The following is a 27,974-nucleotide window of genomic DNA, read 5'->3' as shown; positions in this document are numbered from 1 at the left end:
AGGGTCCATGGCCTGCAACACAGCAGATAAGTGCTGCCATCTGCTGCCCTGTAGTAGATACACTTACAGCTTCCCAGTTCTCAGTACAGTTTGCTTAGTTTAGAGAGAAGGAAACTGATGTAAGGAGATTTGCCCAAGGCCATAAAACTGGACAAAGGATCAGAAGCCAAGTTCATGGTTCCTGTCATCAGACCTGATACACATGAATTTGTACATAGGTCATCAGATTTGATACACATGAATTTGTACATAGGGAATGTGCAATCTCATCTTCTACCACTTCTTGCTTCTCTTATTCACTCAGTCTGTGTCCTACCCAACAATATCTCTGTATAGGACCCATCCTCTCTCCAATGACTCTCTCCTTTCTGTTTCTTAGCCTGTGGTCACATTTTGTTCTCTGCCTGTATGAGATAAAGGGGGTGTGTGTGTGTGTGTGTGTGTGTGTGTGTGTGTGTGTGTGTGTGTAAATACTGGAGCTTGAATTCAGGTCTTCATACTCTTTCTTGGATTTTTTTTAAATCACAGCTGGTTCTCTATCAATTAAGCCACACCTCCAGTTCAAGCTTTTTGTTGCTTAATTGGGGAATAAAAGTCTTGGATTTGTCTGCCTGGACTGGCTTCTAAATGCCTCCGATCTCAGCTTCCCGAGTAGCTAGGATTATAGGGATGAGCCACAAGCACCTAACTGAGATAATCTTTTTAAGATTCCAGAAATAAAATGAGAGTACACAGTATTTGTCTTTCTGTGCCTGACTTATTTCAGTTAACATAATGGTCTCCAGTTCTGTCTGTGTTGCTGCAAAGGAAAGGGTTCTATTCCTTTTTGTGGATGAAGGGCATTTTTATGTGTATACATACCACATTTTCTTTATTCATTCTTTCCTCAATGGATATCTCGGTTGATACCCTTTCTTGACTGTCATGAATATATAACACTCGTGACCAACATCTGTCCTCATGGAATTATACCATCACATTTCTCATAAGCACCTGCTCTGTCCATTTCTGTCTTCTCCAATCCTGCTCAATCTTTGCTTTGGCTTGGTCAGAAGCCGATGACATGTGAAAACGGCATTTGAAGTTCTAGAGGGCAAATGTTTGACAGATGTCTGAGCATACCCCAGCTCCTTTCTTCCTGGAGAACGTCACCTGGTAGAATAATAATTTGCATGGATGCCCTTCCAGGTACCCGTGTCTGGCAGCATGAACCAAGGCTGGCACAGGTGTGTGTGTGTGTGTGTGTGTGTGCACGCGTGCATGTGTGCAGTTGAGCTTATGCATAGTGAGCCTCAGGTGCTGGGTTCTGTCTATGTCAAATACTTCTTTTCTACTGGGCAAGCATGGCTCAAGCTTGTCTTATGAGTGTACACCCATTCTTTGGACCCATCCACTCACCTGACACTTGCTCACCACCACTCCTAGTTAGAGAGCTCTGAGAGAGTAGTGACCTTCACTTTTCACAAAGAAAAAGAACTTCCCATCATTTATCCTCTGTATCACTGTTCTAAAGAGGTAATTGGAGCCATCCCGTTTGGCTTGATTTTGCTGACTGGAAATAAATCTCTTAATCTGGCTTCTAATCTGGATCCTCAGAGCTGAGTTTCCTGAGTAGCTAGGATTACAGGCACCAGCCACCAGCACCCAGTATGAGTCCGATGTGCTGATTTCATAGCATATTGTCCTTCCCATCATGCCAGGCTGCCAAGCCTCTGGTGGCTAGCCTCCTGGCTTTGTTCCACTTCCTCTATATGACTCAGATTATCAGGAGGAAAAACCACTCCAATATATATGTCCCTTAACCTCTGGGAAATAAAGATGAATTCTATTGTGTCTTAACTATTAAATAGATGTTTAAACATGTAAAAGATACAAGGGCTAGGGATGTAGCCCAGTGGCAGAGTGTTTATGCTAGTATATATAATGCCCTGGGTTTGATCCCCAGTACTAGATGGATAGATAGATAAATAATACATCAAAAGTATTCATATTTCAATTAAAATTTAATTCCCAAAGATATTTTATATTTGTGGTTAAAGGAGCTACTACCACACAAGCATCCTGGCTTCAAAAGCCATGCACAGCAAAAACGAATCTTTTCCAAGCTTGCTCTTAGAGATGAGTATAATATTCCCAATATTATGCTACCTCTAAAAAATTTAATGGCTAGACATTTAAAAATAAACATTTTAATAATTAGGAACATATCTGTCATAATACAAGATGTCATACCATCTTGATATTAATATTTTCCAGGTGATACAATTTTTCACGGGTTCAACAACACAGGGTCAAGCAACATCCAGTGAAGGTAAAGGCAATTTGGGTAAAGTTAGAGAAAGTGAAGAGTGATGATGTCTAACCATTTTTTACTCTCTAGAAAGAAGAAACCAACACATTCAGTCCTGTGTCTGGTATGGAAGAACCCGTGAAACCTGGAGGAAAATCGTAAAGGCTTCATGGTGAAAGGGTGGCTCTTTCCAGGCTTTGTTTTCTTTCACGAAATGTTAGAAAGGATTGTCCAGGATGTTAACTCTCATCAGGAATTTGTTCTTTTGAACATCGTGAATGCTTATCTTGCCTGATGCAATTTTCTCCCAGGTCGGGAGGCTCAAGACGGTCTGCAGCCATTGGTCTGATGTTAACTCAGAACTCGAGTACCACCATTCCTTGAGAGGGTAACAGGGAACAAGGGGTTAGGTTAGTCAGCACTCCTTGACTGGGGTCAGTGAAACTGACCCAATTCCAAAATGGCAAAAAAAAAAAAAAAAAAAATATGTCTTTGAGCTTTCAGTTAACCACCAAAAAGCTGGAAGTGGAGCTGTGGCCCAAGTGATAGAGAAACAAAGCTAAGGGACAAGGCACCTAACTTCCAGTCTTAGTATTGGCGCGCGTGTGCACACGCACACATACACGCACGCACGCGCGCGCACACACACACACAGCAACTAAGTCATAAAAGATGGAATTAGTCCCTTACAAAGGGCTTATGGAACATGTTTCCCTCTTCTACCTTTTGTCAGCGGAAGCCACACAAGAGGCACCATTATTGAAGAACAAGACTTCATTGGAAATTGAATCTTCAGTACCTCTAAAACTGTGAGCAGTAACTTTCTATTATATGTACATTTCCCAATGGAAGATATTTCATGATAGCGGTCCAAATGGACTAAGAAAGAGTGACCTTCCATGCCTAGGTCATCCTAATTGAAAAGTACCCTTCTGAGCCTTTCTTAGAAGGGCGAGCACCCTGTGGCAGCTTAACAGGGATGGTACACACCTTGCTCATGTTCAGCCAGCATTTCTCCAGCGTATTCCCCTGTGATTCACAGAGCTGTAAGGCTGTGTTCAGGAAGAGGTCACAGTTTACCCCATCTCCCATTAATATGCAGACATAGGCCATCAAGTGGTGGAGTCTTGGGTAGAAAACTGGGCCAGTGGTGTTTTGAGCCACAAGACGCTCCAAGTTCTAGAGAGAGAGAGATATGAATTAGGATAAAAAAAAAGTCCTTGACTAATAAAAGGTCTTAAGGACTTTCCTGCTGGGGCTGGCTTTGAACTTTAATCCTCAGATCTCAGTCTCTTGAATAGCTAGAATCACAGGTATGAACCACCAAGGTCCAGCCATAAGCCTTTTAGGGCTGAGAGCTGAGAATCAAGGTTCAAATCCAATGTAGGAAGACAAATCCAAGAGACTCTTAACTCCAATTATTAAAAAGCTATAACTGGGGGCTCAAGTGAGCAAAAACAGATGAGGGAGCAATTAGCCTCTAAATTAACCCTCAGTATTGGCACAAAAAATTTGTATGTTTTATATAACTGTGCAATTCTCATGTGCCAAGTGAGAGCCTATAGAATATTTTCGGAATCTGAGATATATATCAGAGAACATACCACTAAGTAGCAGGTGACAATGAACTCATGGCCTTAGAGACAAAGATTTTGCTAGCCAAAGTAAACAAATGACAGAAAGAGATCCTTGAAACTGTATGGGTAGAGGGTATGAGTAAGCGCCCACTTGGGCTAAGCCAAGACTTTCTCTTCATATAGAGCAGGAATGAAAAAGGGGTGCCAGTTGACAATGTTCAGAGGATTAAGTGAGCTGCTCTATTTTACTAATGCCAAGATGTATTGGTTTTTGTTTTCACCATTTAATGTCACTTAGGTGGACCAGTGCCTTCAAACAGTCAGCATCTGGATCTGATAACAGCTTGAAAGAACTAGGAAGCAAATTCTTCCCAAAGTTGTTGAGATCAGAATGTAACTTGGCAGACACTTTGATTTTAACCTTGGAAGAGTCAAGGTTGAAAAACCTCACCCAGACTTCTGACCTGTCAAACAGTAAAACAGAAAGTGGGAGTTGTTGTTTTTCTTTGGTACTTGGGGTTGAACCCAGAGTCTTGAGTGTGGAAGCTACATGCCCAAACCCTGAGTGTGGTTTTTTAAGCTGCTACATTTATAGTAATTTGTGACAAACACATCTGGGCTCACCCTGAGTTTTCCTTCATTTCCCTCCGCAGCTTTTACAAATCTAATTTGCTCACTTTTAGACACTATTACATAAGCATTTAGTGCTCAGTATATTATCTGTTAAATACTTACCACTGTTATGTGCAAAGATTTATCTATTAGGCTGTTGATCTGAGCAACTTAATTTAACATCACATCCATAAGACAAGATAATATGCTTTCTTTTAAGGAATGGTATACAAACCAATGAGAAATTAATCAATACCAAATTACAAAAAAGAAAATATGCACACACACATATACAGAAAAAAATCTTGAGAAGTGAGTAGTCTATCTCTGAATAATGAAATTAGTATTTTCTTCTAACTTTTTTTTTTTGTCAATTGTGGGGCTTGAACTCAGGGCCTGGGTGCTGTCCCTGAGCTTTTTCATTCAAGGCTAGTATTCTACCACTTTGAGCCACAGCACCACTTCTGGTTTCCTGGTGGTTAATTGGAGATAAGAATCTCATGGACTTTCCTGTCCAGGCTGGCTTAGAACCACGATCTTCAGATCTCAGCCTCCTGAGTAGCTAGGATTGCAGGTATGAGGTGCCAGTGCCTAGCTTCTTCAAGCTTTTCTGGGAGGATTGCCTTCAAAAACTTCTATTACAAAGCTGGGTGCCATTGGCTCACACCTGTAATCCTAGCCTCTTAGGAGGCTGAGATCTGAAGATCATGGTTCCAAGCCGGCCAGGGCAAGGAAAGTCTGTGAGACTCTTATCTCCAATAAACTATTCAGAAAAGGCCAGAAGTGGCTCTGTGGCTCAAGTGGTAGAATGCTAGCTGTGAGCACAGAGAAGCTCAAGGACAGAGCCCAGGCCATGGGTTCAAGCACCAGGACCAGAAAAAAACAAACAAAAAACAAACAAAAAACACACCTTCTATTACAAACATGTGGAAATGCTTTTATCCAAAAGAGACAGTGTAGGAAGTTAATAGAAAGCCATAGGCGGTACTGAGTATTATGGTGCAGACCTGTACTCTCAGTACTTGGGAGGTGGAGGTATGAGAATTGAGAGTTCAAACCTAGTGTGAGACCTCAAAAATGAGGAAGAGGAGGAGGAGGAGGAGGAGGAGGAGGAGGAGGAGGAGGAGGAGGAGGAGGAGGAGGAGGAGGAGGAGGAGGAGGAGGAGGAGGAGGAGGAGGAGGAGGAGGAGGAGGAGGAGGAGGAGGAGGAGGAGGAGGAGGAGGAGGAGGAGGAGGAGGAGGAGGAGGAGGAGGAGGAGGAGGAGGAGGAGGAGGAGGAGGAGGAGGAAGAGGAAGAGGAGGAGGAGAAAGAGGAGGAGGAGGAGGAGGAGAAAGAGGAGGAGGAGGAGGAGGAGAAAGAGGAGGAGGAGGAGGAGGAGGAGAAAGAGGAGGAGGAAAGGGAGGAGAAAGATGGAAATCCACTCAAGTAGGAATTTATTTTGGAAAACGAAAGCAGAAACCAGGCCTCACCTTAAGCAGCTCAACCCCACTGTCCTGGGCATTCTCAGACTGCTCTTCAATTTGCTTCTGAAGGTGAAGCACTTGCCCTTCCATGTACCTAATGATTCCTTCATAGTAAAGAAGGGTTGGGGTTCTTCTTGGCACTAGAGTTTTAGCTCTGTTGAAAAATTTGTAAAAGTTTTCCCATTCCTGAAGTCTGGCATACCTGCAGCATCATAGAGGAAAGATAACAATCAGCATTTTCACACAAGCTATGTATATCCTCCTGTATGTGTCAATCATTGCTAGACTACTTATGATAATGAATTACAATGTATACCCTATGTTGAAGTGAATGACTAGAAGAAAAAAAGTCTATCCATTATGAGTATACTTGTAATCTACTTTCCCCCACCCCAAATAGTTTCTCTCTGGGTTTAGTAAAATCTACAAATACAATTCTGAGGCAGGTTAGCTATACGGGAAAAATGATGAAACCAAACATCCTAGCCAGGCCCTAAAAGACACCAAAAGTCCCATCTCCTTCCTAGTACTTCCCATGGCTACTTTTCTTTTTTTTTGTTTGGTTTTGTTTTTTTTGCCAGTCCTGTGGCTTGAACTCAGGGCCTGAGCACTGTCCCTGGCTTCTTTTTGCTCAAGGCTAGCACTCTGCCACTTGAGCCACAGTGCCACTTCTGGCTTTTTCTATATATGTGGTGCTGAGGAATCGAACCCAGGGCTTCATGTATATGAGACGAGCACTTTACCACTAGACCATATTCCCAGCCTGCCACTTTTCCTTAGTAGTAATTAGTGGTCAGTTTTCAGTTAGGACTTCTCTCTGGGAGTAGAAAAACTTCTGACCAGTTCTAACCAAACTGAAGTACCTACACAGTGGAACCTTTTGCATCCTTAGACTGATAGTGCAAGAAACTTCTGCTTTAGACTTCATGCATATACATTGCATCTTGTGTAATTAAAACCACAAGATAACAATTTTGTACATGCACTGATCTCTTCCAAAAATCTTCCCAGTCATGATCCATAGTTTCCCCCACCTCTAGGGAAGTGGTATCTTCCCTGTAATCTTTTATCATCCCATACGATGGGAGCATAAATAAGTGTTGCATCAAATGCCCTTGGTGAAGGTGAAGAATTAGGAGATTTTTCAGATACATATTTCCCAACACCTTTAAGATATCTCAGATATAGTTTGAGTACTTTTATTTCAGATAAAACATCACAGAACTCTTCTTACTGAGTGATCAATAGCACAATTACCAGACAGCTATGCTGGAATAAAGTCCCAGGAGAAGTCCATTTTGGAACTTGAGGATTCTGTTGTCTTCATTCTGGTGTATGAATTCTAAACATTCCTCAAATGTCCTATAAATAAAACCTAAACCACAGAAACATGAAATCACTGCTGGTGAGGTGGGGGAGAGAATCATCTTTCTTATCTAGATGCTCCTAACAGAATTTCACATTGCAGAGAGACATAGAGTTCCGTAGATTGCAACAACACATTACTGCATTGCCTTGGTCCTTGCTGAACGTCTGTTATATTGTGGATTGTTATGGTTCTATAACAATTTCATTAAGGCACACTAGGCAGGGGTGGTTTAAGCCATACTTTACCAGCTCAAATGTAGAGAGCTCTAGAATAGCCCTTCAAAACCATGTGTGATTGGAGGGGTGGCTCAAGAGTTGAAACATTTGCCTAGCAAATATGAGGTCCTAAGTCCAAGACCTAGTACTGGAGAAAATAATCAGGGTGGAAACAGACCTCTGATGGTCTCTCTGGCATGAAGTGGACACTGAGGACTGCCTACTTGATGTCATTTAAAGCTTGGCAGGAAAGAACTTATTTTCCAAATCAACAGCTCTCATGGTTAGCAATCTAATACTTCATTGTAAACCATGAACTTCCTAAATATGTTCTATAAAAATTAAGTACCAAGTATCAGTGATGATGACGTATATGAAAATTGATCTGACAATGTAACTGACAGCTTAGATCCAAGAACACCTTCAAGATTTAATTAATCGTCTTATGCCTCCCTTACAATCCTGGCACCTACTAGATCACATCTCCAGGTTCTCTGCATTTCTGTGCTATACACCCAGCCAGCCTGAAAACTCAGAGTCTTGAAGCCCCGCTCTAACAAACCAGGACATGAGCCACATTTCCACTTTGTTCTCAGCTTTAAGGACACACTTACCAGAATAAAGCAGGATATCCAAGCAGACAAAATAGAAAAATGCTTTGCTGAAGATGTGCTCTTCTGCAACAGAAAGATCCCACAGCCACCCTAGCACCTGGATCAGTTGCTTGTATCTTTGGAAAGAAAAGATGGTAGGGTTAAACAATGAGGGAGAGAAAAGGATGAAATTCAGTTCTAGCCTAACCATGGTCCTGCTCATAAATTCAGTACTAAATATGATAAAGAGATGTAAAAACTGAAAATCTACCACTGCTCAACACTGGGACCTAACTCCCCAATTGGTTGCCTTTTTTCTTTTTCTTTTCTCAAGCCGTCCTATCAGGTTCCCTCCAAATTGGGTGATGAGAACCAGGCCACAGTGGCCTGGGCCTCCAGCCCTGGCTGCTATTTTCTGAGCAGACTTTCCTATTTCCCTGTACCTCCAAGAGTTAGAGGCCTGATTCTCACAATAGGGAAGATTCTCTGTCCTTTAGTCTCTGGCCAGAAGAACCATAAGAAAGATGATACATGTGCAAGATGATATATCTGTTAAGAGACTTAACAGAAAAAAAAATTAGAATCCAAAGGTAAAAGATAACAATTACCAGTCATGTCATCTTACTATGGACTCTTTGCTCCTTTCCCAACAGTATGTGTCCACCAAGCCCCAAACCCTCAATCATATGGTCTCTGAAATGTGTTTTAACATAAATACCTGCTTTTCAAGAAGAGAGATTTGCTAAGTCTGCAGAGGACTATATAGTGTTTGTTGGGATTCCGGAGCAGGGCCCACATCTTGTGGGCTCGAGAGCCTAGAAAGAAAATGATGCCAGTGTGTATTAGAGGTAATGACCTGTGTCCTCAAGCCCCTGCTTGCCCTGCCAGCCCTTACCTAACTCAATGGCCAGGTCCAGGTGACCCATAATGAACTTGATGTAGCCCAGTGTATCAGCCACATGTGCCATGATTTCAATGCCCTCGCCTTTCAGGGGTAGGTTCAAGATCTGCTCCATGGCCATGATTTCATAATTGAACCACATGCCCTGGTAGCCTCTCAGCTGGTGGTAGAGTGAATAGTCCAGGTAAGCCTTGATGATCTGAAATGGTAGCAATGGAGGGGAATAGGGGAAACATTAAGGTGGAACCCATACCAGAAAGCATGAGGAAATCACCCAGTTCCTGCCAGTAAACATTTGTGCATTAAGTTTGCTCATTAGGCCATACAAAAGTTAATTTGGATTTCTATCAATCAACCATTTTTTGGGTCATCTGGGGTCAATGACCTCAATGGCTCCTTTTGCTTACTGTTCTTAAATAAAGTATAAACATTTAAGTCTCTGTAAACAGCCATCTATATGTACAGGTATCTGCCAACAACTGAAAAGATGCTCTTCAAAATTTAAATAGTAGGTGCTTTTTTTTGCAAGGGGAGGGAGGGTAAAGAAAAATTGAGATAAAAGAAGAATTTTCTTTTATGATTGTGATAGGGTTTGAACTCAGGGTTTTGTACTTGTTAGGTAGATGTTAGACAGATGATCTACCACTTAAGCCATGCTCCTTTATGCTTTATTTTCCAGGTAGAGTCTTGTTTGTTTAGCAGTGTAGAGGTGGGGATAGGTTTGCCTAGATTATGATCCTCTTATTTAGGCTTCCTACCATCACTGAGATGACAGGTACATACCACCACACCCAGCTTTTTGTTGAGATGAGCTCTCATGAACTTTTTGGCTTAGGCTGGCCTGGAACCACATTCCTCTCAACCTCAGGTTTGGACTCAGTACTCCATACATTCATTTGGTTCTTTTCACTCACAGCTCTTCTACCACTTGAGCTACAACTCCATTTTCAGTTTTTTGTAGCTAATTGGAGATAAGAGTCTCATGGACTTTAAACTGTCCCAGCTTGTTCTGAATAGTCATCTCAGATCTCAGCCTCTTAAGTAGCTAGGATTATAGGTATGAGCCACTGGCACTTGGCTTGATTCTATCTTTTAAAAGAGAATTATTGTTTAACATTCTCCTCTATCACTTTCGTTCTCTGGGTATATTGTAGAATTTTCCAATGGTGACATATGTGATATTGCCACAGAATCAAATCTAGTGTACATCTATAAAGCCAGACATCTATGCAATTGATTGTCATACTTACTACTTACTACATTTTGTTCTTAGAGAAATAGTTTGTTTGTTTGTTTGTCTGTTTGTTGCCAGTCCTGGCTTGGACTCAGGGCCTGAGCACTGTCCCTGGCTTCTTTTTGCTCAAGACAAGCACTCTGCCACTTGAGCCACAGCGCCATTTCTGGCTATTTTCTGTATATGTGGTGCTGGGTAATTGAACCCAGGGCTTCATGTATACAAGGCAAGCACTCATGCCACTAGGCCATATCCCCAGCCTAAGAAATAGTTTTTAATGAAAACATTAGTTATGTCAATGTGGAATGTTTCTATTACTTCTATTTTAAAGTATTTTAAATTTCCAAGTTTGAGTTCTATGATAACAGTAACAGCTAAGACTAATGTAGACAAAAGCAACTTGGAAACTTCAATGTTCCAAATTGGTGCCAGTACTGGGGCTTGAATGCAGGACCTGAGTTCTGTCCCCTAGCTTTTTCACTCAAGTTAGTGCTCTACCACTTGGGCCAAGATCCATTTCTGGGTTTTTAGTGGTTATGGGTCTCATGGACATGCTGCCTTAAGTTTGCTTCAAATTGGGGTCCTGAGATTTCAGTCTCCCGAACAGCTAGGATTACAGGCTCAGGAGTTCCCAGTGCCTGGCAAAAGTTCCACTTTTTTTTTTTTTAAATGTGAAGTGATTTGGGAGCCAAAGTGTTTTAGGAACTGCTGGAAAAAACCACCTAGCCAGGCTTTTATTTCATTCTTATGATTTTCAATTCCAGTTGACTTTTGTTAGACTTTTCTCTCCAAATGAGATTCCAAAATTCTAGGAACAGCTTCAGAAAATACCCTACCTGGAAGTCATTTTGCGTTTCTAGTGCTGTGTTCACTTGCATCAGAGCTGCCAGGTTGCCATAATACTGGTGGTGAAAAAAGTAATTTAGGCTATAGATCTGCCATAGCAAGGAGAAGCAAGTGGTTTGCTGGTAAAGTTGTGCCAACCTCTTCTTCCTATTGAGTAAGAAAAACAAATAGGACACAGAAAGAAGGCTATGAAAATCAGAATGTTTAGGGAGCACAGGCACACAGTGTCTCAGAGTGGTCGAACCTGACTTGAATCTATACTTACCCCCATTAGTGGCATTAGTTGATTTTATGAAACACATTCCTTTTATGAAACACATTTTCTCCATTTTATAATGAGGACCAAAATGCCTACTTCAAGATGATTAAGGTAGTTAAAACACCTGTTCTGTGCCATGTACTTGCTAATTAAATAAAGCTATTGAAAAGGCATATTGAGATTACTCCTCACATTTGAGTCTGAGGAGAACCCTATAGGAAAGGAAGGAAAACTAACCTTATTTTACATACCTGGAAAGTGACACTCAAGCCAGTGACTCATACCTGTAATCCTAGCTACTCAGGAGGCTGAGATCTGAGGATCACAGTTCAAAGCCAGCCTAGGTAGGAAAGTCTATGAGACTCTTATCTCCAATTTACTACTAAAAAAATTAAAAGCCAGAAGTGGAGCTGTGACTCAAATGGTAGACAGTAGTCTTGAGCAAAAAAGGTCAGCAACAGTGCCCAGGCTCTGTGTTCAAGCCCCAGGACCAGCCAGGCAACAACAACAACCACTCGGATGGGTGAAGTAATTAACTCAAAGTCACACAGATAGAATGTGGGGGATAGGTCTCAAACCCTGTTCACCTCCAGGTACATGTGTTATTTTTTTTCATTTCACATTGCTGTTGGGATCTAGATCTCGACTCAAAGGAAATTAGTATATCTATTCTTACATAAATGGGAATGTTGAACTCTGGGCCTTGAGTTGCTAGGCAGGCAATCTATCACTTGAGCCATACCCCCAGTCCTGTTGGTTTTGGTCATTTTTGAAATAAGGTCTTGTTTTTTTTGCTTGGACCAACCAAGACCACAATCCTCTGTAGCTAGGAAGACAGATGTGTACCAGCATGCTCAGATTTTGCTTTTGTGTGTGTGTGTGTGGGGGGGGGAATCTCATGAAATTTTTGCCAGACTAATCTCAAATAGAAATCCTCCTGATCTCAGCCTCCCAAGGAGCTAAAATTACAGCAGGCATGAACCACCATGCCTAGCTAGAAATGAGCATTTTTAACCATTTTACTCCCAGAGGAGAGGAGTTTTTTGTTGAGATTACAAAAAAGCTATAGCCATTTGTTCAAGGGAACAGATGCTAGCAACCTTACACAGAAGCTGTAGAAATAATGCTGCTTATCTCTCCTGAGGGAAAGAGAGGCTGTCAGCTTCTCTAGACTCCCAACAAGAAAGCATCTCCCTAGCTGTGAATTGTTACACAGGTGGAATGTATTAGATAGCTGGGATATTTTAAATGTTTATTCTAGAAAATTTCAGGGCTGGGAATATGGCCTAGTGGTAGAATGCTTGTATTACATGCATGAAGCCCTAGGTTTGATTCCTCAGCACCACATATATAGAAAAAGCCAGAAGTGGCACTGTGGCTCAAGTGGTAGAGTGCTAGCTTTAAACAAAAAGAAGCCAGGGACAGTGCTCAGGCCATGAGTCCAAGCCCCAGGACTGGAAAAAAAGAAAAAAGAAAGAAAATTTCAAATATAGACATGGAAACAAAGGAGCATGATGAGTTATGTGTACTTAACACCTAACTTCACCCACAATCAACACTCTTGATTCATCTCCCTTTCCACCCTCTCCACCTCCAAAACCATCATTGTTACTAGGATTGTTTCATTGGTAAATGTACATACACTGGCAGGTACAAATCTTAAGTCCAATTTTGGCAAGGGACATCCCCATGTAATCCCCACCCTTATCAAGATACAGAGATGGGCCAATTGTTTTTGTTTTTGTATTTTAGCAGAGGGCCTGCTCTTTCTTTGGGCTGGGATAATCCCCAATATCTTAGCCCTGAATGAGAAACCTGAATGAGGTCCTAGGAGCACTAGTGCTGGCTATGATTGGAAGGTGGATGACAGAGAGCCATGGTTTGGAAGCTAAATGAGTAGGAGCACTGGGGCTCACTTTATAAAGGGAACCCTTATACTGTGGTCCTCTGAACTCCCTTTCACAACCACTGCCTGTGAAGTGCAGCCCTGGCCTGGGAGCCCCTTCCCATCTGCCTTTTCCCTCTCCAACAAGGGATCAGACTAAATAGGAGTCTTCATGGCCCTGGAGGACCAAGCTTTGAGGGCTGGCTTGCATCATGTGCAGGTCTGTCTCTTTAGGGAATGGAATGAAACACTCAGCTCTCCTTAGCATCTTCCTTACTCTGGAGGTGGGCCCTCTTGGCCCTGCTGATTCAAGAAATAAAAGTGTCTGTTCTTCTCAACATGGCTTTGGAGAAACAGGGAGATAAAGTTGTAAGGGAAGGTTCGGTTAAGGAGCTTCAGAGCCCTCCTCAGCATTTTCTTGGCAAGCACCATATGGCCCATGTTGAAGCAGACCTATGAAGAGAGGGGAAGAGAGGAAAAGCAATGAGTCCAGACATAATGCATTCCAGCAATAAAATACTGGGATGTTCCAGAAACAAAATCCTCCATGACCCAAATGTGTGTGTATGTATGTATATATGTATGTATATATGCATGAAGGAAGGTTGGAGGTGAGGATTTGGCATCTTAGTTCAGTATCGAACTCTATCAGAAAAAGTTTACTCATACGTATCCATTTGTTGAGATTGTTATAAAATATCTATCCTCTTTCTCCTCTCTCTCTCCTCTCTCTCCTCTCTCCTCTCTCCTTCCTCTCCTCTCTCCTCTCTCTCCCTCTCCTCTCTCCTCTCCTCTCTCTCTTCTCTCTCTCCTCTGTTCTCTCTCCTCTCTCTCTCTCCCTCTCTCTCTGTCTCTGGGGCTTGAACTCTGGTCTTCACATTCTTACCCAGCTTATTCGCTGGTAGCTGGTGCTCTATTACTTGAGCCACACCTCCAGCCTGCCTTTTTTGGCTATTTGGAGATGGAGTCTCATAGACATTTTTGCCCTGGCTGACTTCAAACTGGTGTCTACTTACAAAATATACAAATGTTTACCTGGAAGACAGGAAAGTTCCCATTCCTGGTAAGTGATAGTAAGGAAGCTGTGTGTTTGGGGACTTGAGGTCTTGGACAGAAATTTGTGGCAGGGGACAAAGCGACAATATGGAAGGTATAAGAAGAACTTCTTTTATGGAAAGGCACAAGGAAAACAGCAGATTAATTTATGCTTTAATGGTTTCTTACCTGACCTTTGAGGGTATAATAGGTGGCAGACTCAAAAGTCTGACTCCAAGACTTTTCCTTCTTGAGAGTTTTCAGAAGCTTCTCTCCTTCATTCAAATATAAATATGCCTGCAAGTAGTATGGAGAGTTGGAAAGCACTGAGTTGTACAGTCAGACCACCAAAAGGCCATGGGCTCCAGATTCTACTGAAGGAAGGGAAGTAGAGGCCATGCCAGGGCCTCCCTCCACCTTCCTGACAACCTCCAGTGACTAGACAGGAGCTGGATGGATAAAGCTCCCAACTTCATGTCCTTTGGCTGCTGGTTCAACCAGAGGATGGATCTAGAAATGCTACCTTTCCTCATGTTATCTCATTAATTGCCTTCCCCCTGAAGTTCCTCCTAGGGCAATTTCCTGCTGTAAGAAATCCAACCCCCACCTCTCTATTTCCAATAAAGTATACACTGCTGCTGATGGCATCTCCACATGTATGAGAAGCAGGCTTCCACTTTTGGAATGAGTTAGGACCATCCCTTCCATATATACTTCTCTTGCCATCTTTAGGAGATAGAAGAGGATAATAAGGCCCTGAACACCTCTCATCATTTTCACTTCAACCTTCTATGGCACCATGAGATTGAGGATTCTTGGAACACATGAACGTTAAGACAAGATCAGACTTGAAGAGTAAGATAAGTCAGTATCTCCAAGAGTCCTGCAGTTATGGGGAATGTGTAAGAGGCAAGGGGAGGGAAGCTTGTTGAGTCCTAGTCCAGTCCGATTTCCTGTGATGAGAACGGAAGTGTAAATGCAGCACATGGTGATACCTAGTGGCCCTCTAGCTTCAGTGTCTTCTGGATTATTCACAACTCCTTAAGGTATAAATTGGGCTGTACATAGCTTTAAAAAGTTAACTAAGGTCTGTGAGTGTTGTTCAGTTACCTAACACTGAGACACAGTAAAAACAAACAAAAAGAGTGATGCTGTAGGAATCAACAAGGAGCAAGGAGATTTCCAAGTGCATTCCCTCCTGGTTGTGCAGTCTCTAAGTTGTCTAAGGGTGGAGTAGGTCTGAGTAGAAACTGCTTACCCTGTAGTTATCACCTAGGATGAGATAAGCAGATGCAATTTCCAGGAAGTAATACAAGGCTTTGTTGTTTTCTTCCAAAGCCACAAAATGATGGGCCAATGGTAAGATGACCATTTGAAGGATCTCCTCACACTGGCAAGACTCCAAGGGGATGATATCTTCCTGGGATGTCTTCATTTTTGTTATAATGAGGTCAAAGAATCCCAAAATCTTTTCCTTTATTCCTTGAGGACTGTTCAAAGGCAGAAATTAAAAAAACAACAAATAATACGTGTAGTACACATTTCAATATTAAAAATACCTTTAAAAACTAATGAGCACAACATAATAAAACCTAATATAGATATCACTGACCCACCTGTGCATGCAATACCTCTTGGCATTTTCCCATTGTACCTAAGAAGACCAAATGACTCACCAAATAAATGATTCTAATTGTGACTTGAATGTCAATTACTTATGCACCAACTTTTAAATGATATATATGCTCATACCTGAGATCTTCAGAAAAAAATTCAGATATCTTAGGCATCTCTGCTTTAGAAAACATGATCTCTTCCTTATCTAGAAATAAGCAAATGAATTAAATGGGTCATTGACATTTTTTGGATTTTTTTAAGACAGTCTGTGTTCCAGGCTGGCCACAAATTCATGATATTCCCTGGCTTAACCTCCCGGATGCTTGGATTATATGATCCACTATGGCTGAGTCAGAGTAAAGTTCAAAACCTACAATTCAGATCCCTGTGGTTGAAACTGTTGATTTCCTGTCTCAATTTCCATTGTTCCTTCTTTCTTTACAAAGCTCAGTTTTATTCAGTGTAGCTACATTTCCCAGCCCCTTTTGCAACTGAGTTGTGGTCACGTGACTAAGAGCTAGTCAATGCCATGTAAAAAGAAATTCCAGATTCCTATTATTTTCTGCCAATAGGAATTCTAATGAATAATTCCAGAATACATCACAATTCAACTAGAATGAAATATAGCCTATTTATTAAGACTTATAAAGCTCCTTTTTATTTTATTAGTTGGTCTTTTTATTTATTACTTGTTGGCATCCACTAAAAGTCAAATTTATAAAAGTAAATATATGTCGGGGCTGGGGATATAGCCTAGTGGCAAGAGTGCCTGCCTCGGATACACGAGGCCCTAGGTTCGATTCCCCAGCACCACATATACAGAAAACGGCCAGAAGCGGCGCTGTGGCTCAAGTGGCAGAGTGCTAGCCTTGAGCGGGAAGAAGCCAGGGACAGTGCTCAGGCCCTGAGTTCAAGGCCCAGGACTGGCCAAAAAAAAAAAAAAAAAAAAAAAAAAAGTAAATATATGTCTATGATTTTTACACTATAGCCCCAGTACTTGGATTACTACCTGGTTCCCAGTGAATATTTGCTACCTAAATGCTACATAAATGCATTCTTGTTGAAAAAAAATCATGAGTAAAAACAATATTCTGCCTGCAACACACACATAGATGCATAAATATCACTATATATATAATTATAATGTAGGAGCTGGGCTTTAGCTCTGTGACAGAGTGCTTGCCTATCATAAGCAAGGTCCTGGGTTCAATCCCTAGAACTACAAATATATGAATGGTAAAATAAGATGCAGAGAAAGGCGATAATGGCTAGGTAAAGCAAATAAAGTTAAGGTTTACAATACATGTTCTTTGTCATTATGTAGTTTACCTATTGAAGAAATCATGTATAGTTGTCAATTTTCTTTATTTACAAAGAAGATATTATATTGTTCCCTACTACAAGCAAGATCTGTAAAAGTAAAAATAATAAAAGATATAAAATGCTCCAAAGTTTCGAAGAAAAGAGAAAAGAGAAAAGCAAGTAGTCTTTGAAACTACTTGCTTATACTTAGAAGCTTAGCTTTAAGTTCAAAACACGAAACTGACATTTTATTTTTATCTTCTGTCTCTCCATGCCCAGGACTAATTTTTTTTCTTAGTTCTAGGACTGAACACAAGGCCTTCTATACACTAAATATGCATTCTACCACTAATCTATATCCTTGGCCCCAGGCCCTAGGGCCATTCCTGTTTTGGGACCTGTGTTGACCATTCCTTCTTTCTGGAATTTTCTTTACAAACCATAGGACAAAATTCCTCTGTATTACATCTATCTAGTCAAAGAGGACTCCCCTAAATGCTTTATAGGTCTAACCTCACTTTCCCCATCCAACTTCTTTTCTGTTTTGCTCTAAGAAATTTATTACTTATGGAATGATATATAGGTTACATTTTTTTTAGTTTTTCCCCCTTTAATTGCCTACTTCTCCCACAAAATGCTGTGTTCACTAGTATATCTGAGGTGTTCAAATCAGTGAGAAGTTCCTGGCACATGATAGCAATTTAGAAAATATCAATTGAATAAATAAATGAAATGTTAAATGAGATTGCACACAGTTCTAGAAACTAAAGGAATAAGAAGTAGATGGAAGAATCTGACAGAGAGTGGCCAGGAGGAAGCTCATTGTCTGTAGAGCTTCAGAATGAATTCAGACTCAGAAAATTAAGTTTTTGAAAAAGAACATAGAAAGATAATTGAAAAAAGAATCAACTTCCTCACTGTCTGATTTATGCCAAGTACACCATCCTTGAATTTCTTCCAGTTATATCCTTGATCAGTATTACCTAGGGGTCATCCTGGATAGACCGTGTATCCAGACAAGCAGGTTATTGTACAGGGGACAATACCAAAAGAAAAGTTTCCTAGAAAGTCTAGGACAACTCAAATAAGCAAGTGCTTAGAAATTTCTTCATAATATATTACTTGGTTCTGTAATGGACATTTAGTCTTAAAATATTTCACTGAATTGTCTTAATAATGAATACAAATAATATAATAATATAGAGAGAATATGGGCATAATAGGGTATATCTGACATCCCAGCTCCTCAGGAGGCTCAAGTGGGAAGATTGCTTGAGCTCAGGAGTTTGGGGTCAATTTGGTTGACATGGCAAGACCTTATCCCCCAAAATACACATATACACATGTATACATGTGTACACATATATGTATGTATATGTGTGTTGTGTGTGTGTGTCTGAGGAAAGGTACTGAGAACTGACAAACTCACTATAACAAAAAGAAAAAGATAATGTCAGAATTTGACTTTTTAAACAGCACTGTTAACATACCATTTAGAAATAGTAATGGTTAGAAAGAACAACTAAATTAAAAATGTTTGCTCCAATGGAAACAAAAGGGCTTTCTTTTGTTATTGTTTTTATTTTCTTTTGGGCTTGTTTGTTCATTTATCTGTCTTCCAGAGGGCAAGGGGGAGACAAAGGGCAAACAAATGCAACAATGGTACTCACTAGACATTATGGTGAAAATCAACTATACAACTTGTGGGTGGGGATGTGAGGGGAAAACTGGGAGAGAGTGAGGGAAGGAGCAACACTCTCCTCATTACCCTTTATAATCCCTCTGTATAGTGCCTTTATAACAATAATTAAAAAAGGTTTTCCCTTGAGAAGAACTATGGAAGGTATATAGGTAAGCAGTGGGCCATGAGCTTACTATTAAGATAAAAATTTTAGTTTGTTTTTTTATTTTGGCCAGTCCTGGGGACTGAACTCAGGGCCTGAGCACTCTCCCTGGCTTCTTTTTGCTCAAGGCTAGCACTCTGCCACTTGAGCCACAGCGCCACTTCTGGCCTTTTTGTATATATATGGTGCTGAGGAATCAAACCCAGGGCTTCATGCATAAGAGGCAAACACTCTTGCCACTAGGCCATATTCCCAGCCCAATTTTAGTAATTTTTAAAGTATTTATTTAAATCTTGTCTAACTGATAGCTTTTTAAACAGATGAAAAATTCTGTTAAGAAAAGTCAAGGATCCCTGTCCACATTCAAGGTTCTGATGAAAGATCAGCAGAGATGTCACTTAGACACATCTGGTCACATGTGCTGTAGAGCAGCCAAGATTTACAGAATCCATTAATAATGAATGTCCTTTTCTTTGAAGTTCCTAGCCAGCCTGTTAGAAGCCAACTGCTTTGACTAGCCTGTACACTAGCTATCAGCTTATATGAGCATACCTACTCCCAATAAAATATCAATATACAAAAAAAGTGTGGGTGAGTGTATTGTGTGTGTATGTGTGTGAAGGGGTGGAACGAATAAGAAACACACTCTAAGCAGTCTAGAGTCTGGAATATTATTGCTGTTTCTTATCTCTCCTACAGATGCTTTCCTTGGCTCTTTCTATAGAGCCCTGCCTGAGATCCTTCACTAAGACTTCTTCATTCAGGCAATGCATCTTTTTCAGTTCACTCCGCATACTTTCCTGCTTTTCCCCCCAGAAGTCCTCCTATAGGATTTTTTTGTCAATAAGGCTAAGTTTACTTCTATATGTAAGAGTGCATGAGCACACCAAACGTGTTTCAAGCTACAGGATCTCTCTTCCCAAAGCAATTCCCGGGAAGAACTTAAAATAGCTCAATTATTTATTTTTATTTTTGATTTCTTTTCCTCCCAAGTGGGTTAAATCTGATTAATGGAAACCCCTTAAATACCTGTCCCAAACTCTAGGAGGGCAGCTTGATTCCAGTGTAAGCCACAGCCCACTTTACTATCCCTAGGTATGAAGCCAGCCAAGATATCTGTGTCCTTAAACTGATTCTTTGCTAAGCTGGAGGTGATAAAAGAAGCAGCCATGAGATAAGCACACTCACTAAGAACACCTCAGCATTTCTCACCAAAGAAACTCTTCATCAATCTTAGCCCTTGCCACATTCCTTCTCATTCTCACCTCTTCTTGGACCTGGATGAAGGGCCACAAACTACCATCAATTCTCAGCTAAGTCCTTCGCAAATTCTGTAGGTGCACCCATTACTTTACTTCACATTGTGGCATTTATTCTATCTTGGAACTCTGGATACAAATTTTACTGTCAGCATCATGCTGCATAGATATTACTTTTATGATAATAATAAAGCTATTTACAGTTTTGGAAAAAATATACATGAAAGGACATGTAATAAATACTAGTGATAAATACTAGCTCAGGGACATTTATATTTCCTGACATCTTTCCAGTCCTAGACTACTGTGAAGTCTCATCTTCTCCATGCCCAAGCCCTCAGTAGACTTTAAACCCTTATGGTCTAGACACTTATTCTAAACCTAAAGCTTGATACCTTGGTATCTCCCTCTCCTCTCTCTCTCTCTCTCTCTCTCTCTCTCTCTCTCTCTCTCTCTCTCTCTCTCTCTCTCTCTCTCTCTCTCTTTCTGGAGATGAGGAGTCAGGCATATTGTTTGTAATCCTTTTAAGGCTGAGGCAGGAGGATCTCGAGTTTGAGACCAGCCTAGGCTACATAACAAGATCCAGGCCATCCTGGGCTACACAGAGAAACTCAAGTAAAGAGGAGATGGACAAATGTTATTTTCTCCTTGATCAAGGAGCTTGATCAAAAATTTAGGGTGGTAGTGGTGGTGCACATCTTTAAAACCAGCATCCCAGACATACAGTCAAGAGGACAGAGTTCAAGGCAAGCCTGGTTACCTAGTGAGTTCAAAGCTAGCCTAAGCTGCAAAGTGAAATCTTGTCTCCAAAACCTCCAAAACAACACAAAAGGCAATCTAAAAGAATCACCTGATTCATACCCAATGCTGAGGCTGGAGATCAAGCTCAATGGTAGAGAACTTGTCTAGCCTGTGTGAGGTTGTAGGTTCAACCCCCAGCACTAACATAATAAATTAAACCAACAAACAATGTACTTCACACTGTGGAACCTTTTTCTAATCTCTAAGTACAGAACTATCCAAAAATTCAGGAATTAAATGGAACAAAGTCTGTCATTCATTCTCTTGTGCTAAAGTCATTTCAGCTTCTGAAAGCTCAATTTTGTTGTCTATACATTGAACATAACGCCCACCTTGTAGCTGGAGCCAGTGAGAAGGCATATGAACTAGAATAAATCTTGATCTGCAGTTTACTATGTGCTTGCTATTATATGCATATTTTCCCTTGATTTTTAGAATCCTTTTAATTTGGGAGCTCTTCACTTGTTGTCCTGCTTTCCCAATCAGATTTAGCTATGATCACTGAGGCCCTCTGGCAAGGGCAGACAGCTTACTAACACACTTCCTGCTCACAGGGAAGGAGGCTGTGATTGGTGTTGCTGCTCTAAATCTGACAGAGGTCATGGGCCCTTGCATACCTTGTCCTCTGTTATTTTCCCAGATCACATGGCTGCTCTGTGTTACTGGTTTATAAATAACTTTGTTACTTTTGCTTCTCAGATTTTTTTGAATCCCTGCCTTAAACTCAAGCTCTCTTTGTCAGGAGCCCTGGATAATTCTTCCCCTTCACTGGTCTTTTTCCACTGGAACTTGTCTGAATCTAGACCAACAAAGCAACAACTTTTCTCTTCCTTCACCAAGTCAGCCATCACTTTCCCTACCACCCTCTCAGATTCTATCCCTGATGTAAATTAATTTAAGCTTGGTCACACTCTTTTTGCTAGAGTCCCTCATCCTCAAACCCTTCCTGACAGTCTCATGGTGAAACTGGCCCTGCTAGACTGAGCTGTATGTACCTTCCCATCTCTTCCCTTCCTTGTGGCTGTATGTTGGTGAAGTCTCATTATTCTCTGCGCCAGAGCCATGAGGGGACTTGAAGCCCTCAAGATCCAGACCTATGCTTTCTAGATCTTAGTGTCCAGAATTCCCAGGAGCACTTAGGATCCTTTAGGAATTAAGTGAATTTACTTTGAAATCCGTGGGACTTAGCCATCTTCTTAATGGTCTCCATATCCAAAGTGTTGAGCCGAATGTCCACTGTGAAATGGTGATAGGGAATGAAGTCCCTGTTTCTGCAGTGGTCGCACCGGTGGGCATTTTCTTCCAAAAAGCGGGCACATTTCAAATGCATGGCTATCTTCTGGTCCTTGAGCCACAACTCATAGGCTGTTTTCTGCATCATTGGCTGACGGAATCGGATGATGTGACACTCAATCACTTCACCTTCCTTTTCACGGAGCTCTTCCTGTTCACCACGAGCTAAAGGGAACAGGAAGGGCTTTTCAGCCAGGCAGTGGGCAGCAAGTCAGAACCTGCTACCCAGGACAGACCAGCTCTTTAATCTGGACGTGGCTTTAACTAAGGGAAATACAATTCATTTCCAGTAGCTGCTTACCCAACATATCCCTGGGCTTCAGAGACAAGGAGCGATAATGCACCTCAAATGAGGTCACATTATGTTTCAGAGCCAATCGAAGAGCTTTGCTATTCCGGAAACAATAAAAAATGTTTGATTCCACTAGGGTAGCCAAGGCCTTGATCATCATCTTCATATTCCAACAAGGGAGAATCTCAAACAACAACTCTGTAGTGAAGGTCAGGCCAATGATGGCAGCGCATCTCACTAACATCTGGTGGGAAAGGCTCATGCTATCCAGCTGTACCAGAGAGATTTCTGCAAGTAGAAAGCCACACAGGAGGGAGATAGTTACCTGTCTTTATCAGCTGCGTTCTACAGGTAGACAGCTGTCCTATGATAAGTTTCTTGTTGGCAAAAAACCAAGTTAAAAGTATTCATAAGGAAATGGAAGTAAGCCAGACCCAGAAAAACAAAGGTTATATGGTTTCTCTTATTTGTGGTAGCTAGAATTTGTGGTACCTATAAATTTACAAGTAGACACAGTGGGTAGTATGCAAGTGTTTACACATGCCTTAACTGAGGTATAATAGACTATGGAGAGCTCAAATAGTATCATCTTTTAGGAAGCCCAACAAAATCAACCAGGAAATGAGTACACCCAAGAGTGGGGGTGGGGCCAAAGGAAGAGGGAAATGAGGGGGGAAGGGGAGAGAATGCAGTCAAGAATTCATTGTAGGGCTGGGATATGGCCTAGTGGCAAGAGTGCCTGCCTCGGATACAGGAGACCCTAGGTTCGATTCCCCAGCACCACATATACAGAAAACGGCCAGAAGCGGCGCTGTGGCTCAAGTGGCAGAGTGCTAGCCTTGAGCGGGAAGAAGCAGGGACGGTGCTCAGGCCCTGAGTCCAAGGCCCAGGACTGGCAAAAAAAAAAAAAAAAAGAATTCCATTGTATATGAGGGACAAGGTAACAAACAGTACAAGAAATGTATTCAATGCCTAACGTATGAAACTGTAACCTCCCTGTACATCAGTTTGATAATAAAAATTTGAAAAAAAAAGAAATCTAGAGTCAAAACTAAAATAAAGAACTTCAGGAATTAAAAAAAAAAGAATTCATTGTATATACCACAAAACTCTAAGAAAAGTAAAGAAGGAATGGGTGGACAGGGAGTGAGAATTTTGAAGGAGTGATCAAGATGCACTGTATTAATAAACTGCTTTGCTATATGGCACTTCCTCTGTACAATTACTTAAAGATAAATAAATAATTCATAAAAGCACTTGTACTGGTAGCACAAAAGATACAGATGTTACAATCTAAGCAAAAATAAGACTAAATGATTTAGTAGCACAAATTTTGTGTTCAAGTGTGACAAGGATGCATGAGGAAAGGAATGGTCATGGTAGACCTTGAAAGCCAAGCCTACCAGTCCTGTTCTTTGTAGACTTTCCCAGTTGGTCTCCTCTATTTCTTCAGTGTCTCCTCTTTTCCCAAGAGCCCACCACCAATAAGGGCTTCTTTCTCTCTCTATGTGCCCCAGAGATTGACTCTCACAGCATATATACTCATCTATAGATCATGAGCAAGTGTTAGAGTTTATAGCTCCAGCCTCAATTTCTCATCTCATATGGCTTCTTAGGGGTGTGTGTGTGTGTGTGTGTGTGTGTGTGTGTGTGTGTGTGTGTGTGTGCGCTAGTACTGGGGCTTGAATTTAGGGCCTTAAGCTCTTAGTTGGCTTTTTTTTTTATTCTCAAGGCTGGTATTTTACCATTTGAGCCATACCTCCACTTCAAACTTTTATTTATTTATTTACTTACTTACTGCTGGTCAATCGGAGATAAGAGTCCCATAAAATTTCTTCCCAGGCTAATTTCAAACTGAGATACTCAGCCTCCTGGGTAGTTAGAATTATAGGTGTGATCCACCAGTGCCTGGCTGAGCTTTCTTTTTCCTCCCTCCCTCCCTCCCTCTCTCCCCCATCCCTCCCTCCCTCCCTTCCTTCTCTTTCTTTCTTTTCTTTCTTTCTTTCTTTCTTTCTTTCTTCTTCTTCCTTCCTTCCTTCCTTCCTCCTTCCTTCCTCCTTCCTTCCTTCCTTCCTTCCTTCCTTCCTTCCTTCCTTCCTTCCTTCTCTTTCTTTCTTTCTTTTCTTTCTTTCTTTCTTTCTTTCTTTTTTCTTCTCTCTCTCTCTCTTCTCTTCTTCTCTTTTCTTTCTTTCTTCTTTTCTTTTCTTTCTTTCTTTCTTTCTTTCTTTCTCTTTCTTTCTTTCTTTCTTTCTTTCTTTCTTTCTTTCTTTCTTTCTTTCTTCTCTTTCTTTCTTTTTTCTTTTCCTTTCTTTTCCAGTGTGCCTAGATCAAACCTCGGGACTTGTCTGTGTTGAGTAAGTGCCACTGAGCTGTATTTACAGTCCCTTTGTTAATAATAGAAACTAAACTAGCCGGTTATGGTGGCACACGCCGGTAATCAATGAGGAGGATGAGGCAGGATGATCACGAGTTCGAGACCAGCCTGGGCTACACCTTTGGGCTGGGAATATGGCTTAGTGGCAAGAGTGCTTGCCTTGTATACACAAAGCCCTGAGTTCGAATCCTCAGCACCATATATACAGAAAAGGCCAGAAGTGGCGCTGTGGCTCAAGCGGCAGTGTTGACTTTGAGCAAAAAGAAGCCAGGTACAGTGCTCAGGCCCTGAGTCCAAGCCCCAGGAATGGTAAAAAGAAAAAAAAAAAAAGAAACTAAACTACTCTTTTTCCCTTATTCAGGGGACACAGCAAATGAAATGTCAAAGAAATGATATGTGTTTGAAGACTGAAGACTGCACCTGTCCCTAGGCCATGCTTAAAAACATTAAAAATTGCCAGATGCCAGTGGCTTGTGCCTGTAATCCTAGCTACTCCAGAGGCTGAGATCTGAAGATTGTGGTTTGAAGCCAGCCTAGGCAGGAAAGTCCATGAGACTCTTTTTTTGTTTTTTAAGTTTTTATTATAAAACTGATGTACAGAGAGGTTACAGTTTCATACGTTAGGCATTGGATACATTTCTTGTACTGTTTGTTACCTTGTCCCTCATACCCTCCTCCCCCCTCCCCCTTTCCCCCCCTGAGGTGTTCAGTTCACTTATACCATACAGTTTTGCAAGTATTGCTTTTGTTGTTGTTTCTCTTATTTTACCCTTTGTCTCTCAATTTTGGTATTCCCTCTCAATTTCCTAATTCTAATACCAGTATACACGGTTTCCAATATACTCAGATAAGATTACAGAGATAGTGTAGATACAATCCAAGAAGGTGATACAAGAACATCATCAACAGTATAAACTACAGATACACATGGGATGTTGAAAGTAGTTACAACTGTGATATAACAATCCTCTTATCTCCAATTAACCACCAAGAAAACTGGAAATAGCAGTGTGGCTCAAAGTGATAAAGTGCTAGCCTTGAGCAAAAAGCTCAGGGACAGTGCTCAGGCACTGAGTTCAAGCCCTGTAACCACTACCAACAACAAAAATTAAAATTACTGATAGTAGGTGGCAGAAAATATCTTAGGTTTTCTTTCTTTGTTATTTCATTTCTTTTTAATTGAAAATGAACTACATCCCATTCTATCATGACTCGAATAAACATTTGTTCAAATCTGAATCCAGAAGGTAGCTTTCAGTAGTAGTAGAAAATCCAAGCCTACCATGGACCCTTCCCACAACCTAGGCAACAAAAAACAAATAGATGAAGAACCTATGTTATTATCTTTCCCCCTTTTAATCACCTCAGAAATAACAAAAGTAGAACACACTAGAAAATAAATCAAAGACAAATTGTCTTCACCTTTTAATGATGCTGGGGGTGACAAATTTCTGAGTCTGACACCACTTGCAAGGTTGCAAACTTCTTCAACACCATCATATTTACTGAGGCTGAATATATTGAATTCCCCTGTTGGTTTAGTGAGATTCCCTATGAAGTTAAGACAGAAGGAAAGTTAAGAGTCATTATCCTGTCCTCAAAACTCTGATTTTCCTGTAAACTTTCAGATGGAATTTACAACAGGAGGATAGAGATGTGTATTGGTTCACCAAGAATTCTGCAATATGGGGGGAAAAGGAAAGGGGGAGGAGGGGGGGTATGAGGGACGAGGTAACAAACAGTACAAGTAATGTATCCAATGCTTAACGTATGAAACTGTAACCTCTCTGTACATCAGTTTGATAATAAAAATTTGAAAAAAAAGGACAAGTATCTGAAAATGGTTGAAAAATACAAGCATTATACTTTCAAAAAAAAGAATTCTGCAATGCTTTGTTCTAAGTAAAAATGCTATGTGAAAATGTAAGTTTGATTTAAATATTTTTTTCTTCCCATCCATCCCCCAAACAGTATTAACAGTTGGTATTTTCCATAGCATATAGTTTTACAGAAGTTAGATCTTAGTAAACTTACGCTACTTTTCATAACAGAGAGTGATATATCTTGTATGCACATTTACATACCCACATTCAGATATACATTATATGGACTGAACTCTAATCAGGACAGACAGACAAATACAGATTTTAAAATGGTGAGGTAAAACTACCTCCTAGTAATTTGGCCTCTTGGTACTCCATTAATTACTTGTTCCTCCATACATTCATATAATATTTGGTAGCTACTGTGATAAGTAAAGTGGAAATATAGTGGTTCACACTTATAATTCTAGCTACTCAAGAGACTGAAATCTGAGGATTGTGACTGGAAGCTAGCCCAGGCAGGAAAGTGGGTCTTATGTTCAATTAAATGCCCAAAAGCCAGAAGTGAAGCTGTGGTTCAAGTGATAAACCAGCCAGCTTTGTACAAAAAAGCCAAGCAAGAGCACTAGGAGTTAAGCCTCAGTACACACACACACACACACACACACACACACACACACACACGCACACGCACACACACACACACACGCATACACAGCACCAAATTCCTCATCTCCTGGAGAGATAAGTCATGAATTCAGAGAGCAGTAAACTACCAGGCAATAAATAAGTGCCAAGTGAGTAGACACAAACAGTAAGTACCAGACAATGTATACCAATAAACTATATATTCATTAAGGACTTTAAATGCATCACCTTCCAGCCCTCCAGGTACATGAAAGTGAGGAGGACATAGGTACAAGTACCAGGAAGCATGAATAAGAGCTAAAGATCAAAAAGTAACATGTTACCAACACAGAGGATGATTAATTTAAACTTGGAGCATTCAGAAAGGCCTCATGGAGGAGGAAAAGGAGGAACTTGGCTGTTCTTTGAAGGATGAAGAAATATTCCAGTGGGCAGCAGAGA

The 27,974-nt window shown here is 40.9% G+C and overlaps 1 protein-coding gene across 8 annotated transcripts in view; it reads right to left on the bottom strand.

Moving 5' to 3' along the window:
• Positions 1-2,032: 2,032 nt before the first annotated feature.
• Positions 2,033-27,974, bottom strand: part of Adcy10 (adenylate cyclase 10) — a 68,646-nt gene continuing 42,704 nt past the window's right edge. For 5 of the 8 annotated variants that reach the window (XM_048356952.1, XM_048356944.1, XM_048356948.1 and 2 more), the window contains 15 exons: positions 26,485-26,613; positions 22,698-22,976; positions 22,271-22,561; positions 16,033-16,102; positions 15,539-15,770; positions 14,470-14,577; positions 13,523-13,698; positions 11,092-11,248; positions 9,016-9,220; positions 8,839-8,935; positions 8,142-8,257; positions 7,201-7,318; positions 5,950-6,145; positions 3,281-3,469; positions 2,033-2,669 (listed from right to left, as the gene is read on the bottom strand). In XM_048356952.1, the coding sequence (XP_048212909.1) occupies positions 2,508-2,669; positions 3,281-3,469; positions 5,950-6,145; positions 7,201-7,318; positions 8,142-8,257; positions 8,839-8,935; positions 9,016-9,220; positions 11,092-11,248; positions 13,523-13,698; positions 14,470-14,577; positions 15,539-15,770; positions 16,033-16,102; positions 22,271-22,561; positions 22,698-22,976; positions 26,485-26,613 (2,525 nt within the window). In that variant the 3' untranslated portion in view covers positions 2,033-2,507. Of the gene's footprint in view, positions 2,670-3,280; positions 3,470-5,949; positions 6,146-7,177; positions 7,319-8,141; positions 8,258-8,838; positions 8,936-9,015; positions 9,221-11,091; positions 11,249-13,522; positions 13,699-14,469; positions 14,578-15,538; positions 15,771-16,032; positions 16,103-22,270; positions 22,562-22,697; positions 22,977-26,484; positions 26,614-27,974 lie in introns of those variants that run through there. The other 3 variants (XM_048356945.1, XM_048356946.1, XM_048356947.1) reach the window with 3 other exon arrangements.

Source organism: Perognathus longimembris, chromosome 11 (genome assembly GCF_023159225.1).
Source record: "Perognathus longimembris pacificus isolate PPM17 chromosome 11, ASM2315922v1, whole genome shotgun sequence".
NCBI classification, from domain to species: Eukaryota; Metazoa; Chordata; class Mammalia; order Rodentia; family Heteromyidae; genus Perognathus; species Perognathus longimembris.
This window is presented reverse-complemented; position numbering and strand designations above follow the sequence as displayed.